Genomic DNA, 18,580 nt, shown 5'->3' on the forward strand with positions numbered 1-18,580 from the left:
GCTATTCTTCTAGAGAATAAATAAAAGAGAAGCACATGGGATTTTCACTACTTTTGTATGTACTATCTTGGTCCCTACAGTTCAAAGTCTACAAAAGAAAACAAAAATAATCATAAGATGAAAATAGACCCTACCTGAATTTACAAAAAAATAGTCTTAGAAAATCATGAATTAATAAGCGGGGACATTACTTTGCCAACAAAGGTCCCTCTAATCAAAGCTATGGTTTTTCCAGCAGTCATGTGTGGATGTGAGAGTTGGACTATAAAAAAAGCTGAGGGCCAAAGAATTGATGCTTTTGAACAGTGGTGTTGGAAAAGACTCTTGAGAGTCCCTTGGACTGCAAGGAGATCCAACCAGTTCATCCTAAAAGAAATCAGTCCTATATATTCATTGGAAGGACTGATGCTGAAGCTAAAACTCCAATACTTTGGCCACCTGATGTGAAGAGCTGACTCATCCGAAAAGACCCTGATGCTGGGAAAGATTGAAGGCAGGAGGAGATGGGGACGACAGAAGATGAGATGGTTGGATGGCATCACCAACACGATGGACATGAGTTTGAGTAAGTTCCGGGAGTTGGTGATGGACAGGGAAGCCTGGAGTGCTGCAGTCCATGGGGTCACAAAGAGTTGGACATGACTGAGCAACTGAACTGAACTGAATTCCTTCTACTGAAAACCTACAAATGAGCTTAACTCATTCTACACGGGAAGTAAATTAAACTGAATCTTAAAGACTGAAGAGGAATTGAGCAGGCAAACAAAAAAGTAAGTTATTCATACCCCACAGTTTAAGGGCTCAGTCTTATAAGACTGCTTCCATTTCAGAAACCAATACAAGCCCCTATACCGTAACTATCATCTGAAGTTCATACTCTTTGTTGACCTGGCAGATTATTTTAAAACAGTAAGCGTCTTGGGGATATAAATTTAGTGTTTTACAGATCTGTTTCACAAAACTACACTCCTTGCCCGTACCCTGCAATGTCCTTTAAGACACTGTACAATTCCTTTCCATAAACTAGAGACTAAATGGGAAAAACTGGTCCCATCTCCTTTTTAGTCAAATTTCTCACTTATCCACTTACCAATAGTATTCAACTTTCCATTCCTACTTATTCATAACCAAGGTATATAAATGGGAAATCCCTGACTTAAATCATTCCCCTTTCACCTATTGTCATGTCCCCCATGACTTCTACTTAATCATTCAAAAATATATTAATACATTATTTTTATAACATTCTAGAAACAGTGAAAAAAGAATCAACCCTTGTGCCTAAGAAGTCAACAAGTTAACAGACAAGCTGTAGACAACCACAAAATAATGTGATAAAAGACAGTGGTTATGCTCAGAGCACTAAGAAAGCAAGGTGAGGGGATGATTAATTCCACCTGACAAGGAGAAAGGTTAAGGAAGACACCTGTGATAAGTGAAACAAGCCCTAAGGATTAAAGAGAGTTTGTTAGATGAAGTCTATAGCAAAGAGCATGAACCATGGTAGACAGATAAGAGTATCTAATGTGCTAAGGGACTGGGAAATTTCCCAACACACCTAGATGAGGGGGAGAGGGCAAAGGAAAGGAGTTTCTTCAGGACATTGCAAAATGGAGCTCAGGTTAATTCTTCATTTACATAACCTATTACAGGGGTGGAGAACATGTTTCTCTGTCAAAGACTTCTCCTAAGAGACCCTAAAAAAAAAAACCTGAAGCTTCAGTCACCAGAAGAGGAAAAATTAAGAGAGCAGGGTAAAATAGGGAAGAACAAACCTGACTCCATATTTGATCTACTCCGTTTAGTTTAACCTTTGTATTCTATTGCTCGTTATAAGTTAAGAATGCTGCATAATGGGAACAGTGCCGGGTGCAAAGTACTCAAACATGTTTAACATGTTATTTAGCATATAGACTAATACAGCAATCAGAGGGAGGTGTGGATGATTACCCACAGAAGACATTAAATCTTTTTAAAGCTCTTTGAAACTGATGAAACCTCTGAACCAACTTTTCTCAGAAATATGTACATGTTTAAAAACACATTTAGGGATGTTCAAGTGGGAGGGGTCACAGGTAAACCTACGGCTGTTTCACGTTGATATTTGGTAGAAACCAATCCTTCAATTAAAAACAAATACATTTTTAAAAATAAAAATAAATAAAGAGAAAAAAACACACACATTCAATTTTGCATATAATTTCAGGGCATTCACAAACCACATAACATCTATGTCTGCATCAGTCAGGAGTCTATTGAACTCAGGATTAATCACCGCCAATAACAGATTAAGAAGAGGGCTAAGGAAAGGGCCACTGAGGACTTCAAAAAATAAGGAGCAAACGGATGTAGAGAATGTAGCAAAGTTCTGAAAAATAATAAGAGAGCCTAATGTTATTAAGAAACCAACAAAAGAATTTTTCAGAGGGAATGATCTGCAATGACAAATGTAGTATAGATGTACAAAATAGATACATTAGACTGGGCATTAGATCTCTAGAAATTTTACTGAACTAATAGAGTACTGAAACCAATTTGTGGTTGTTTGACTGAATAAAGAGAAGTAGAGACAGTGAGTATATACAACTAAAATCCCCTCAAACATTTTCAATAAATATTTTTTCAAACACTCATTCAATGCCAATTATAGGCCAGGCTTTGTGCTAGGCATCCTACCCATACTCTGCCCAAATACCCTATTCTCAAGAGACCTGACTTGACTACACCCTCCTTCAACTCTTTCCCACCTCCAAATTCCTCCATATATTTAATAATAATCATCAGTAACTTTCAACTGGCTGAATAAATAAACCATATCCCTACGTTTTTGCAGAACCCAATAAAGACTAAGAGAGTTTTAGTATACATGTCTTTTATAAATATGTGATAAATTTTCCTATTACAAAAATCACACTAGTCTTTGAACTAACAATTCCCATTACTTAATGATGGTATTCAATGGAATTTGTAAGACACAAGTCAACTGACACTCCCTCCTGCAAAAAATTGAGACAAAAAAACTACCCCTGACGGTCCTCCCATCACCCTCTTGTTACCCTAAGTCTCTGAAAGAAAAATCTATAATACTTTTTCCTATAAGTGCCCAAAAATGCAATTTTAATTCTACTCATTAATTACAAATGAGCAAACGGTATACTGTTAAGTGAGTTGTCTAAGATACTAAAAAATCATTCCTACACTAAAAAAATGACTTATAGTCAGTCTTTGTGATGATTTGTTAACATTCTTATATATATGTATGTGTATATATATAATTTAGTCACACCAGGTCTTAGTTGCATCATGCAGAATCTTCTTTTTTTTTAAGTTGGATATGCAGGATCTTTGGGGCTTTTTTTTTCTTTTGGTCGTGGCTGGTAGAATCTTTAGATGTAGCATGTTCACTCTTAGATGAGGCTCATCAACAGTTCCCTGATCAGAGATCAAATCTGGATCCATGGCATTGGGATCGCAGAGTCTTGGCCACTGGATCACCAGGGAAGTCCCTAATGTTCATTTTAATCCTGCTAATAATTCAGTTAGTCAAAAGATTACTGAGTTCCTCCAGTACCTCACGCTCTAGAACAAGAAAGGCTCTGGCCCTCTCTTCACTCTAGGAGAGACAAAATTTTTAAATGTAACACAATTGGGTAAGTATTTCAATAGTATACATAGTTAAATAGTATACATATTTAGTATATATGTATAATAGTATACACATTATACATATTACATATACATATTTAAATAGTATACATACATAGACCAACGGTAAATTTTGTTGCTTTTGTTGTCTTTTTCTTTCAAACTTTCATGTGGGGATAGGAATAGGAGGGGGTGAGGGGTGGAGTCGGGAGGGGGGTGGGAAAGGCTCTCTTAAGTATGTATGTGACTTTTGACGGGAATTCTAAGAAATGATAGAATATAATGGGTAGAGTATAAGACTAGAACAAAGAGGTAAGAACACTTCCATCGGAAGGAATAGCTTATGTCCAGTCTTAAGACAAGAGGAATATTGCACATAGGGAATTCAACAAAAGCCAGTATGGCCAGATCAAATAGTAACCGGGAAAGTAACTTAAGATAAAGCTGATGACACAGGCAGGAGCCAGATCATTTTTTTTAATATGTTATTTAATAGTTTATAAGCACTTCAACATATTTTTTCCCTTTTGTTCCTCAACAGACCTGGGAAGTAATTATTTACTCATCTAAGTAATTATGTCACTCATCTTTAGAATGTCCAGAGGGTAAGGTCTAAGCCACTCAGTTAAATCACCTCGACTGCATCTACTCATTTCCTGTGCGTCTACACATGATATTATCATCTAAGAAATTTATGTTGAACATACCTTCAAAATAGCACTTTCAAAAAACCATGAACTATTTGAAACATTTTTTAAAAGCATTAAAAATAATAGCCACATAGCTACTGAAGGAATATATCCTGACACGTGCCTTTTAAAACTACGTTTTTACAAGTCTATCTTTCTCCATCAGATTATGAACTCCCTAAAGGTAGGGACTGTGTGTTACTTAATTGGGTATCATCAGGATCTAGCACTGAGAACTTAATACTTTAATAGATTGCCCAATACGGGTAGAAACACGGTGGTTCACAGTATGCTAGAGGCCACAAAACCAATAATAAATCACTGAATTAGTTCCAGGATAAAGGAATTTTACCTTTTCTCATTATTGTTTGCAACTTTCAATATTGGAGAGATTTACTCGACACTGAACAACCAATACAACTCTCAGTCCACGCGTTACCAGGCGTTTTTTAATAAAATATTTAAATAACATCATTGAGATATCCGAACAAACAAGCTACTGAAGTCTACTGTGAAACGCTGGAAATATAAATTTCAATTACACAAATTCCATGCCTTAGAGAAACTCAAGGTTCTTTTCTTCAGCATGCACACCTCCCACTCAAGATTTTAAGAAGGGACAATCTCTTTCAGAATTGGTTCAAAGTTTGACTGCTTCCAAATTTAAAGACAAACTCCACCTCAGATTAAACAAGAATTTATTCCAGCTTCAGAAAAGGAATTACTGGCAGGGAATAAGAAGCAAGTTGGGTCGTGTGTGTAAATTCGTCTTGAGGGGAGTGGGACAGAAGGATCAGTTTAAAAGGGGGGAATCAGAAACCCAGTTTTGAAGAGAGAAGGGAATGTAAACTAGCAGGGAAAAGAATCAGATATGTTTACGGGTTTTCCACACAATTTACTACACAGAGTTGTACCCCTTACAGAGCATTTGAAAGACCTTTACAGGCCCTGGATTTCTCTGCTGCAAAGACGCTTCAGCGGGCAGCGATAGCTGCCTCCTCCGCGCCGCCCAGCAGCCACAGGAGAAGTGTGACAGCCCCAGATCCCGGTTGCCTTATAGAGGAAGCTGCCCTTGGACGCTGGATGGGCGCGGTGGTAGGCCGGTTGGTCAGTCAGTCTACCGACCCAAGCGGTGACAACCACCGCAGACTTCAGTCAGAGGCCGAGCCAAGGAAGGGGTGAGCCTCCACCTTCACTTCAGTCAGCTAACTACCTCAGCTATCACCTCAGCTCGGCCGAGCCAGAGCCGAAGAGAGATCGGAGAATCCAGGTCTCCGAGGGCAGCAGGTACTCCCGAGCCGCTTCCTGCGGCTTTCGGTCTCTCCGCGGCCACCCCGCCCTCAGTTACCTTCCCAAGTGACATCGTACAGCTCTGACACCTTCGCCATCTTCTCAGACCCTGAAGGCGGCCGGGCGAGGGGGCGGGGAGACGTGGTCACGCGACACGATACCAGGCAGTGGCGAATTACGATACCACTTTTCATTGGCCGAGGGAGCGAAGGGGGCGGGATCTGTTGCGCACGTGCACGCGGCTCTGACTAGGGGCAGTCGGGGAACTGGGCGGGGCGAGCTGGGAGGCGGAGCGAACTGGGAGGCGCGCGGCGCGCTGGGACTGTGAGGACACCCTGGGGGAGCCGCTAGAGCCGGCTTGTCTTGAGGTGTTTGTTTTACCATGACTTAACAAAAGCCGGGTTGTTTTCTTTCTTTCTTTTTTTTATGTATGCCATCCCCGGTTTCTCATTTTTTTCTACATGGGTGCTTCATTCGCTATTCACTCCCTAATGAGTACCTTGTTCTCTTCATGACCTGCTGCAGTGCAGCATTCAGCTCGAATCTCATCTGTGCCCAGCTTTACTCCGTCCGTGAAGGGATTTGCCTCGATTTCTTTTTTAATGTTCGGCAGAACTAATACACTTCAAAAAATGTTCGTTAAATCTGTTTGAGGAACTAAGCAGGGCTCTGTGTTTGCACATTATGCCTCTGTGGCCGAGGACTTAATGTTCACGCGAAGGGCATCGTGCCAAGCTAAACCCTTAGTTAACGCTCCCCGTGCGTCACTGGTCTGCTTGCCACTCTAGATCTGAAACTCCATAGAAGCAACCGGTATGTAAATGATTATAAGGAAATATGAATGAATGTACAAGTCAAATGAGACCTTCACAGCCCCTCCACTTCGCTCCTCCTCTTTAATCGCATGGGGGAGCCTCCAGGCTAATTGCTTTCAGGAAACCTTTGGACCTGGTCTACTAAAGCTAGGGGAAAAAATGTCTGCATTGGAAGCAAAATAATTGAGGGTCGTAAGCGTACATTTGGGCTTCCCTGGTGGCTCAGACCGTAGAGTTTGCCTGCAATGCAAGAGACCCGGGTTGCGTCCCTGGGTCAGGAAGATCCCCTGGAGAAGGGAATAGCAACCCACTCCAGTATTCTCGCCTGGAGAAGCCCATGGACAGAGGAGACTGGCGGGCAACAGTCCGTGGGGTCGCAAAGAGTCGGACACGACTAAGTGACTAACACTTAGGACGTAAGCGAATGTTTAGTATTTGAACCAATGAGAACGTAAAAATGTAAAGGGGAAATACGTAAAGAGAAGAAAGAAGGCTAGAAATCCCTGCATGAAAGATAGTTGAAGGCCAGTGAAGAGGAAACAGTCAAGATATGAGAAAAAAGGAAGACAGAGAATCCTATCCCATATGCCAAAGGAATAGTTTAAAAAAAAAAAAAAACCTATCAGTGGCACCTGCTCAAGGGAAGTTGCAAAAAAGATAGAAAAGACTACTAAATTTATAAGTTTGGTTTAGAGTCTGAATGAGATTCACTATCTTCAGACCAGACCTTTAAAAAAGGCTTCATTCAAAAAATTGAGAAATTCCAGGCGCCATCATTTAGTAGCTGCTTGACTTCCAATGTATGTATTTTTGAATATAAGAGTTGCTTAGATATAAAGAGAAGCTACTCATCAACATAAAAAGAAAATATCTACTTGAGTTGTTATCAAGATTAAAAGAGATACTCCATAACACTCAGGGAAGTAACAGTCCTGTGGCTATAAATAGTATTTATATACTGATGCCCAAATGTACAAATCCAGCAGTCCTTACTTCTGCCCTGAAACCCAATTCTACTTTCTTGACATATCCACTTAGATGACTAGTATGTATCTCAAATTTAACACCTCCCAAACAGAAGTCTGGGTTCCTGCCATCATGGCCCCCATCAGAATTGGTGAAACATCCACCTGGATTCACAAGCTAAAATTTTGGCAACCCCCTTATGTCAAGTCTGTTAGCAGATCCTGTATTGTGTGCTTCCAAATCCATCTGTTTTTTTCTTTTTCGTCCCCGCTGCTACTACCTTAATTGAAGCTAAGATCATCTCTCACCTGAATGAGTGTCACAGTCTCCTAACCTCCTTAGCTTCATTCTTGCTGTATAAATCTATTTTCTATACAGTAGTCCTACTGGTCTTTAAAAGAAAAACAAAAACCACAAAAAACCGTTTGCTTACAGCTCTCAAATGGCTCCCCACCAGCAACAAAAATATACTCTATAAACACTTTACCATGGTTTACAGGGTTTTACTCAATGCAACTCCCTCCTACATCCCTTCCTTCATATTTTACTATTCTCTTTTCACTAGATCCCAACCATTTTCATCTATTTCTATTTCTCAAACATGTCAAATTCCTATCTGCTTTGGGTCTGGCATTTACCCAGAGGGCATGAAAGCCTAAGGAGTTGTCTTTGAATGACTTACAATGGATATAACAAGACCCTCATGCTGGGAAAGATTGAAGGCAGGAGGAGAAGGGGATGACTGAGGATGAAATGGTTGGATGGCATCACCGACTTGATGGACATAAGTTTGAGCAAGCTCCAGGAGTTGGTGATGGACAGGGAAGCCTGGTGTACTGCAGTCCATGCGGTCACAAAAAGTCGGACATGACTGAGCAGCTGAACTGATAACAAGTACATCTAATTGAGGGATAAATATTTTCCACTCCCTTTAACTAAATGCCCTTATAGCTAGCTACAGTTGTCTGTCATACAATAAACTATATGACATAAGGTTAAAAGAAATTAATAGAGTTTTTCAGCTGTAAACTAGCATAATTTCATTTTAGATTTATAAGGAACTTGTGATTTTTTTGGAAGCCATATGTCAAACATTTTTGCCTGGATCTTACATTAAGGAATACATTTTACATCACACAGTGTGCATATAGATATTTAAAACTGAAACAGCATTTGCACACTAGCTTTTTAATGTGTCTTGTCTTATATTGGGACTTCCCAAGTGGCTCAATATAAGTGGTTAAGAACCCGCCTGCCAATGCAGGAGACATAAGAGACGCTGGTTTGATATCTGGGTTGGGAAGATCCCCTGAAGGAGGGCATGACAATCCACTCCAGTATTCTTGCCTGGAGAATCCCACGGACAGAGGAGCTTGGCAGGCCACAGTCCACAGGGTTGCAATGAGTTAGACACAGCTGAAGTGACTTAGCATGAATGCAAGTCCTCTATATTTTCTATTCAATTTGAGTCAATTCCATTTTATTTTATAAAAATATTTGTTATGACCCAGTAATAGGGTAATGGCCCATATTTTGAAAATCACTAATGGACATTGTTCGTGTTTCTTAATCTGAGGTCCTGAAATTAAATTATTTGCTCAAGTTCTTGCTACTTGTAGATAACAAAGATGAGAAATTCATAGGGAGGAGATGAGTTGTTTGGTTCATAGATGAAAGATGAAATATTTACAGGAAAAAATGTGTCACCAGTAGTACTCTCTGAAGTGAGGAAAGTGACTTTTCATACTTTATGACATCTCAGATGTCCAATAAAACTTGCTTTCCTCAGACATACTTGGGAAAAACTGGCATGTCAGTAACAAAACTTCTGTACTCTTTTTAAACATTTTATAATGTTATTATAAAATAAATAAAAAGAAATATCTTCTATAGGTAAAACCATAACCTTGGAAACATGAACATCAAGCATAGATTCTATAAATCTACCTTTACAAATGTTTTCCAAGTTGTACCTTTCATCTTCCCATTCCTTTGAAAAGGTTTTCATTCGTGCATATTAAAAATTTTAATCCAGTTTATCTGATTGAACAGCTGCCTAGTATTGGTAACAAATATCAGGAAGCTATCCAAGCAGACAAATATTAGATTATGCCATGTCCAACACCATAGGAAGCACTGTTTCATTTAATGATTTCAACAGCAGAAGAAAAAGGGACATGGATGTGATCTATTACATGCTTTTTAAAATATGAACCTATCATATGATTTTCATTTTTTTCCTACAAAATCATGTTTGAGTAGTTAGAATATCAACACATCAGAATGAGTTAGGGTCAGAAAGGAATAACTTCGAATAAGCTCACATATACTTTGAGGTAGGATAAGCTTTGATTATTTATCAAGCCAGATTGCCCCACAAAGTGCTTTAGAGGGCTTCTTTTTTGTGGTCATGGTTTACTTAATTAATGTCTTCAGACATTATGAAAGACTAAAGCAACTTCTTAAATTTAATAAGTTTTATGACATAAAATGTACATTAACAGGACAAAGCATAATACCATTGTAATTCATTTTTGCAGTCTTCAACATAGTCATCAGATCTTTTATTTAAAATCTATTATCTGCTTTGTTCTGTCTTAAAGTGAATTCAAATATTCTACATCATGAAGCACAGTTTATAACCTTGATTTACTACTCTGACAATTATCCATCAAAGTAAATTAGTCTTAATGCAACTCTCATATAAAATTTCTCGTAGCTTTTAAATTGTGTTATTGTTTCTAATTAGTGAATAATAACCACAATCCCTTTGTATTTAAGGGAAAATGCTACTTGTTTCATTTTGACAATAGATTCTTACTGTGACATGTTCATAGCTGAAAGAAAGTTTTGCTTAGAGTTTTATTTACCAAGTCCAGATTACTATAGAGTTGTTTTAGGAACCTTCTGAACCTTGTTTTTTGTTACATTTTTTGAAAGTTATGTAATTTAATACATTCCCACAAAACCCAAGAGCCTATGCCTTCTTTATTGGCACAACCAGAGTATTTAGGCACCCCTGGTTTTTCCAAGTTTGCCATCATTTACAATATATATGCTTTAAAATTTGCCAGCCATTCATTTCACATATAACTACATTATTAAAAAAAAAAAAAAAAAAAACAAAGGAGAATCTCTGGGAAACATTTCCAGTGAAATCACTTTGGTCCTTTCACAGTAGAATTCAGACTGATAATTACCCCTTTGTGCCATGGTTGTAAGAATGAAGAAGAAAGCACATCCAGAAAGAGTACACCCAGAATTTCTCCCACACGGGCAATAAATTAGAGCTATTTCTTTTTGAGATTTATAACTATACTTAAAAGTCCACTTTTTCAAATGACATTTATTTAATTTCCCCAAAGTGCATTTTCTGTTCTGCTACACAAGTACATCTGTGCATATGTAACAGTTCTTTTGCAAAAATGTGTTTTTGTAAATATTCCTTTGGGTATCAAACATCCGGGAGTCTCTATGTACTATCACTGTGACCTGGGGGTCTCTGGAACCCATCTAGACTCCACTTTCTACAATAGAACTATAACTGAATTCTTTACTTGAAAAATATTCTTGAGTGTATTTTTCACTAAACAAAAGTCACACAAAAATATGCTGAATATTAACATATATTTTTATAGTAACATTTTATCTTGTTGCAGATGTAATTTTCATTTTTTGACCATCCCTCTCTTTGGTGGTTTGGTAGCATCACTTTTCCCAGAAGTGGCTAAGTTATTTGCTCAAACCTACGTCTTACCCTTGCCACTAAGCCACCAAGGTCATCTTTACTGGCTATCTTTTGCTTTTTAAGATCATGCTGACCAGCCTTGGATAAAGTTGGCTTTTAACCACATTAGACATAATGTGGCCCTATTTCAGATCATAAACCATGTGCTTTTTTTTTTGCTTTTTTTTTTTGCATATAGGAGGGTTCATTTAGTCAAATTCATGGATTTATGTAAGAAAGAGACTGGTTTCCTGGCAGAACATCTCTTAAGAAAACTGACCACTCTAAATCCATTCCACCGACCCTATCCAGCACCACCTCATTCCTGAGGAAACAGAATAATGTCAACATTTTAAAACTTTATGTAACATAATTTTCTAAATTGTATGTACAATTTTTTATCTCAAAACTGTGAAGTAAGGAACAATATAGGTATGGCCCCAAAGCTGCCATTTAGTTCAGATTGTTCCCAGCTGACTAGAAATTCTTTCAGCATTATAATACTTTAGCTTCCTCTGTTCATCATGTTTCTATTATTATTTCTTTTGCATCTTTTAATAATCGGCTTGAACATTTGTCATGTGGGTGGGGTGGGAGCAGGGACAGGCAAAGCAGGAATGATTTCATCTGATGCAATTTTTCTAACAATAGGAAGATTATGGAATATTAAATATAACCTCAATCTAATCATGAGAAAACATCAATCAAACCCAAACTGAGAGCCGTTCTATAAAAATAACAGATAGTGCTCATCAGGGAGTGGCAGTGGCATTACATATAGCTTTTCTGAACTTTTAGACAATTTATTGATTTTAAGCACTCACTGATAGATTCTAATGTCACATACTTAGTGGAATTAAGGGTATAGATTTAGGTTTATGAAAGAACCCCCAAAGTAGTTTTATTAATTATAAATTGTACATACGATGCCATAGAAGATGTAGAGCTCCTTTACATTCTAGGTAATAGCAGTGGATTCTTTGCTAACATACATGTACATTGCTCTCTTCTACAGAACTTGGTGAGTTTTTATCCCAGGTGGAGGGATATAAATTAAGTAATTTGAACAAGTTATTTTAATTTCATCGAACCCTAGTTTTCTCATATGTTAAATGAGCATAATAATATTTGATAATTAATGAGGATTTTCCCTGATGGCTCAGTGATAAAGAAACCACCTGCAATGCAGGAGACCTGGCTTCAATCCCTGGGTTGGGATGATCCCCTGGAAAAGGGAGTGGCTACCTACTCCTATATTCTTGCCTGGAGAATCCCATGGCCGAGGAGTGTGGCAGGCTGCAGTCCATGGGGTCGCAGAGTCAGACACTACTGAGTGACTAACACACACACAAGTAATAAACAAAAAATTCCTCATGCAACTCTAGCATATGGCATAATAATACTCTTAGTGTTATATACAAGTTATTGAGTACTTATATATGAGGCACTGTACATTTGTAGATTCCTGTTTGTAGATTATTACATTTAATTCTTAAAACAACCCCACTTTACAGATGAAAGAACTTAAATAACTTCCCCAAACACTTCCTCCATCACACAATAGGTTCTTAGTAATTAGTAGCTCTGTCATTTGGGGCCTCTGAGAAGCAGATGATGGGGTGGGAATGCAAGAGATTTACTAGGGGAAACTCTGTGTAAAAGATAAAAGGGGAAGAAAACAAGATTGGATAGGGAATGCTTTCAGATCATGATGCATATCTGATACCTGCAAAAGGAGAGTAGGAAGCAGAATTGAACAGAAAGTCTCAAAGAGTCTCATGATTTATGTCTAAGTATCAGCCAACTCAATGAGAAAAGCTCCTGAACAAAGATTACCCATTACAATAGTCTTATGGGCCTTCCCAGTGACACTAGTGGTAAAGAATCTGCCTACCAATGCAGGAGACATAAGAGATGCAGGTTCAATCCCTGGGTCAGGAAAATCCCCTGGAGGAGGACGTGGTAACCCGCTCCAGTATTCTTGCCTGGAGAATCCCATGGACAGAGGAGCCTGGCAGGCTACAGTCCATAGGGTTGTAAAGAGCTGGACATGACTAAAGCAACTTAGCACACATTAATCTACAGTGGGCAAAATAGCCAGGACTTAGGACCCCTAAAGGACTTCCCTGGTGGCTCAGATGGTAAAGTATCTGCCTATAATGCAGGAGACCCGGTTTCAATCCCTGGGTCGGGAAGATCTCCTAGAGAAGGAGATGGCAACCCACTCCAGTATTCTTGCCTGGAAAATCCCAGGGGGGAGCCTGGTAGGCTAAATGTTCAGTCATTGGCTGGAGGCTGCCTGGAAGGGCATCACCTCAGCTCAGAAGCTGAGATAAATCCTGAAGCCTTTGACAGCTAGAGGCTGCCAGCTCCCTGCCCTCCTTGCAGCTGAATAGCAAGTTCTTTCTGGAAGATTCTAACTGCACCTCCATAACTGCCACAGTAACCATTATCATCCTTCTTCTTCCTTTCTGGATGTGAGCTTCCATTTTTGATGAGAGGTAGGGGTGTGTGTTCACCTGTAGTAATAGCTAGACTCAGAAGCTACTTGACATACATAGCTCAGAAGCTGTTAAAAAGCTATTTGACATATGAAAATTTTATTTCAAGTGCACGGAATGTCTTTTACTAGTAATTTATTAATGGCTCAGCAATGGGTGCATTATGTTGAGGAAAAGACATGGTGAAATATATCCAGTCCACAGAGGCTTGAAATTTTACTTGTTTTTTTATGAGATGCAAATCAGGAATTATTCACTTTTTTCTTGGGTTGGGAATTATGCTACCTTTGAGAAATTATCTAGAACTTCATATTTCTTTTTACTCAAATTCCAAATATATCCAAGTAACTTAGAATTTTTAAACATCTTCCCAAGAATAACAGTATAACTCTCAAAACTGGCAGCATTTCTAAAATTCTGTAACTCAAGATCTCCATGAAATACTAGCAAATTCCAAAGACATTGACTGAAATGCTTCTTGATAATTCACTGGGTAACTGCCATACTATATCATTGGTGATTGTTTGTTAATAAACTTAAGCAAGACTATAGTTTCTCACTACTTGTCCCCCAAACAGATAATTGATTACAGGTCTGAAATATGAATAGGACATGAATCCAACAACCCTCACTGTCATGCCACTCTTCCTTCTGAACGCTGAGGCAGCCCTAGTTAGTATCTGCCCTGCTGCACAGATGCCCTTCTAGGTAGGACATTACGTGTGTTTCACATTCCAGGCTGCCAGAAGGACTGATAAAGTGAAATCACTACCTAGTGGGAAGAGGCAGATTGCTTCCAAGATTCACATTCTGAATAGCAAAGTTATTGAAGAATTTTACATTTTAAAGAAAGAATTAAAGCAATAAAGGAGTGGTGAACAAAAGAAACTTTGTTAGTTATTTTCAGGGAACAGTTACATTGGACACAGTAGTCATGAATCTCAGTACACAAAATCACATGTGCAACGACAAAATATGCATTCTTATAAAACTCAGTTTTTATTCTTGGAAGAAGAGAGAAATTTAATCTCAATTAGGTTGGAATTTGTCCTGCACTTCTCTGACTCCGACTCTGTCGCTCAGTTATATCTGACTCTTTGCCACCCTTTGGACTGTAGCGCACCAGGTTCCTCTGTCCATGGTATTTTTCAGGCGAGGATACTGGAGTGGATTGCCATTTCCTTCTCCAGGGTATCTTCCCTATCCGGGAATTGAACCTTCATTTCCTATGTCTCTTGCATTGCAGGCAGATTCTTTACCCTCTGGGCCATTGGGGAAGCCCTGCACTTTTGCCTCCTCCCTTTTCAAGGCTACTCTGACTCATGTGAAAGTCATTTGCAAAATATTTAACAACCCGTAGGGCAAGATCACCAACTGTGGTTCAGTTCAGTTCAGTTCAGTCTCTCAGTCGTGTCCAACTCTTTGCGACCCCGTGGACTGCAGCACACCAGGCCTCCCTGTCCATCACCAACTCCCAGAGTTTACTCAAACTCATGTCCATTGAGTCAGTGATGCCACCCAACCATCTCATCCTCTGTCGTCCCCTTCTCCTCCTGCCCCCAATCTTTCCCAGCATCAAGGTCTTTTCAAATGAGTCAGCTCTTCGCGTCAGGTGGCCAAAGTATTGGAGTTTCATCTTCAACATCAGTCCTTCCAATGAATATTCAAGACTGATTTCCTTTAGGATGGACTGGTTGGATCTCCTTGCTGTCCAAGGGACTCTCAAGAGTCTTCTCCAACACAGTTCATAGCATCAATTCTTTGGCCCTCAGCTTTCTTTATAGTCCAACTCTCACATCCATACATGACTACTGGAAAAGCCATAGCCTTTGACTAGATGGACCTTTGTTGACAAAGTAATGTCTCTGCTTTTTAATATGCTGCCTAGGTTGGTCATAACTTTCCAACTGTGGTAGGAGCCTACAAGATGGCCCCTGCTTATTTTCACTCCTGGTTAGTATACCCTGTGTAGTCTCTTCCACAGTGATAGGGATGACCTGTGTCATGAGTTGGTTATTTCAGAGATGATGGAGTGTGACTTTGAAGGCTAAGTCATGAAAGACATTGTAGCTTCTGCCTTGCTCTCTCTTAGGTCACTCATTATGGGGAAGGTGGATGCTGTGTCACTGCAGACATTCGAGCAGCTTCACAGAGAGGTCCACATGGTAAGGAACTGAGGCCCCCTGCAACTTGCCAACCATATGAGTGACATACCGTAGGACTGGTCCTCCTGCCCCAGTCAAGACTGTAGACCCAGCTGACATCGTAACTACAAACTCATGATATACCATGAGCTAGAGCAGCTCAGCTCAGCTGCTTCCCAATTCCTGGTCCACAGAAACTCTGAGATAGCAAATCATCATTTTTGCTGTAAGCTGCCAATTTTTGGAGTACAGTGTGCTATGACGTGAGATAACTAATACATCAACCAGTCAGAAACAATGCAGATGAGAGATTTAGTGCTTAAGAAGCATCCTGGAGGTTCCTCAGCCATCCCAGGCTAGTCCTTTAGGAAGGGTAGGTGATTCTGGGTGAATTACTCTGAACGAAAACAAAGTACTTTGATAATTTATCAGCCATTACAGCCATACAAGTTATATATGAGTCATGCTTCTGTAGTCTCAAGGCATCGGGAAGTCTGCCTGGTTTTCCAGTTAGCAATACAGCCCTTGTTTCTCTCCACAAATGCCTGTGGTTCTCCTGACTACTTTTGGATCCCATGGGAATTTGAAGCTCACTCTCTGGGCATACCTTCCTGCCTTTTTTTTTTTTTTTTAACTAAGTGCTCTCGCCTTCTTGAGACTCTGGCTGGATATATGGCTTCCTCCCCTGGAACCACCAAACTGCTTTAATCAGTTCCCCTCAAGTATTTTCTTCCTATCTACCACTCCTGCCCCAGCCCTGCAAGAGCAATATTTTAGTCTCAGGGGAAGTTCCCCCCACACCCCCAGTGCTCTATTCCCTAGGGACTGTCTTACTTGTGGTTTATCCAGAAGAACCTATGTATATCCTCTTCAATGGGTTTTTTTTTTTTTTTTCGTTTATTTTTATTAGTTGGAGGCTAATTACTTTACAATATTGTAGTGGTTTTTGTCATACATTGACGTGAATCAGCCATGGATTTACATGTATTCCCCATCCCGATCCCCCCTCCCACCTCCCTCTCCACCCGATTCCTCTGGGTCTTCCCAGTGCACCAGGCCCGAGCACTTGAAAACCAACGCCAGAAAGGTGAGGATCCTGCTGTCCCAGTTTTGTCCTCAGACACTTTCTCCTTCTAAGAGAGGTTCAGTATCTACAGGAGAGTGATAAAAGTGTCACTCTCAGAAACACAAACTCACAAACTCTCAGAGATAGACATTGAGAAAAGAATAGCACTTCTTACCTCAAAAATGTCCCACTACCTTACCTCCAGAGAAGTTAATATCTGGCTGCTGGGGAACTGTGGTACTGACTGGGACATGATTATTTCAGCAAAGTTCAACAGGTTCTAATTATAGCCATTTGCTCTAATTCCCTGGTGATAAAACAGCTCCTTGGTTTGCTTTTCCAAGTACCTAAATACATTGAAGGGGATACTTTGCTCACAAAGTCAATATGCACTATTCAGGTTTTATAACTTGCCTGACTTCTCCAGATCAGGAGTAGGTGCCCTGCTCGTAGGCTCCGGTGTTCCTGGCACTTCTGTCTCCCTAAAAGCACTTATCTCACTCCCTTACAATCATTGCTTGTGTCTAAGCTCTGTTTGACACCTGTGTGTCATGCTCATGATCTGTCCCCAGAGACTCAATAAATATTTGTGGAAAAGCAGCTCTATTTAAAAAGTGCTCACCAATCTGGGGCTTTATAAACCAGTAAAATTTCAAGAGAAAATATAAGGGGACCAAAATATGTTTGCCAACTTTTTATTTTACTGAGTACATTAAAAGTAACAACCATAATTTAGCTTCACATCATTTCATCTTAAAATTGCTATTTTAATACTTAGGGAATATTAAGGATTCACTGAAGAACAATTCTTGAAAAGGAGTAAATTTAACTTTTTTTTTTTTTTAATCAGTGACAGCTTCTACCTGAATGATGCATACATCTGAGAACTGCTGCTGACTTCTTGAAGATCCCTTGGAGGAGGAAATGGCAACCCACTCCTGTATTCTTGCCTGGAAAATCCCATGAACAGAGGAGCCTGGTGGGCTACAGTCCAAGGGGTTGTGAAGAGTAAGACACGACTGAGCACATTCGCACACAGCACAGCTGGCTGACTTCTTAAATCTCTTCTCACTCTTAGATAAGGTGAGGCCATTCAAAATGATAATTCCCCTGTTTTCAAAGTAACAACTTCTAGTTTTGTTTTGTGTGTTTTTTTAAGAAGCACTCCCTAATGGCTGAAAATTGTTTCCTATCCTTATTATCTATATCTTTGAAGGAAAAAAAAGTCATTGAGCATCTTGGCACATGCTTCTCAGGTGGTACTCATTTCCCTCTTCAAGACTTTTTACTCTTTCCCCATAATTCTCTGAAGAAGTGAACATATTAGCAAGTAAAAACTACTGTAATTTTGTTTATTTAAAAAAAAAAGTTTGGGGAAAGGTTGCTCCAGTCTGATCTAAGAAGAAAAATAAAATTATAGTTGAAGTATCACATGACGCAAAACCTTTCTGGCAAATTTATTTTGGTTATAGCTCTTGCCTCATCAATTCAGCAAAATTCATTTTAGCTAAATTTTACAGTAAAGCAGAGCAAATGTATTACTAGTGTCTTATTTCACAAATCACAAAATTTCTTCATCTAATTGACAAAACAGTGAATGTATAAAGAGCATTTTCATTGGAACAGGAGCAGAAGGTACCATTAGCTCTGCAAATAGATATGATAGCAACAGAAGGCAAAGACAATAAAGACAACACAGAAGCAGTGTTCCTATTTTAAGTTTCACTTATTTTGAGA

At 39.3% G+C, this 18,580-nt stretch overlaps 1 protein-coding gene and 1 long non-coding RNA gene across 2 annotated transcripts in view; one reads left to right on the forward strand and one right to left on the reverse strand.

Moving 5' to 3' along the window:
- The window catches only part of EMC2 (ER membrane protein complex subunit 2), a 49,362-nt gene extending 43,552 nt beyond the window's left edge, over positions 1-5,810 (reverse strand). The window contains exon 1 of the mRNA XM_061123600.1: positions 5,683-5,810. Within this exon, the coding sequence (XP_060979583.1) occupies positions 5,683-5,722 (40 nt within the window). The 5' untranslated portion in view covers positions 5,723-5,810. The remainder of the gene's footprint in view (positions 1-5,682) is intronic.
- On the forward strand, positions 4,644-18,051 carry LOC133042715 (uncharacterized). Its single transcript, XR_009689564.1, has 3 exons — positions 4,644-5,621; positions 15,726-15,798; positions 17,694-18,051. It is a non-coding gene; the product is annotated as an uncharacterized LOC133042715 (long non-coding RNA).
- The last annotated feature ends 529 nt before the right edge of the window (positions 18,052-18,580 follow it).

The sequence above is a fragment of the Dama dama genome, chromosome 21, assembly GCF_033118175.1.
Source record: "Dama dama isolate Ldn47 chromosome 21, ASM3311817v1, whole genome shotgun sequence".
NCBI lineage: Eukaryota > Metazoa > Chordata > Mammalia > Artiodactyla > Cervidae > Dama > Dama dama.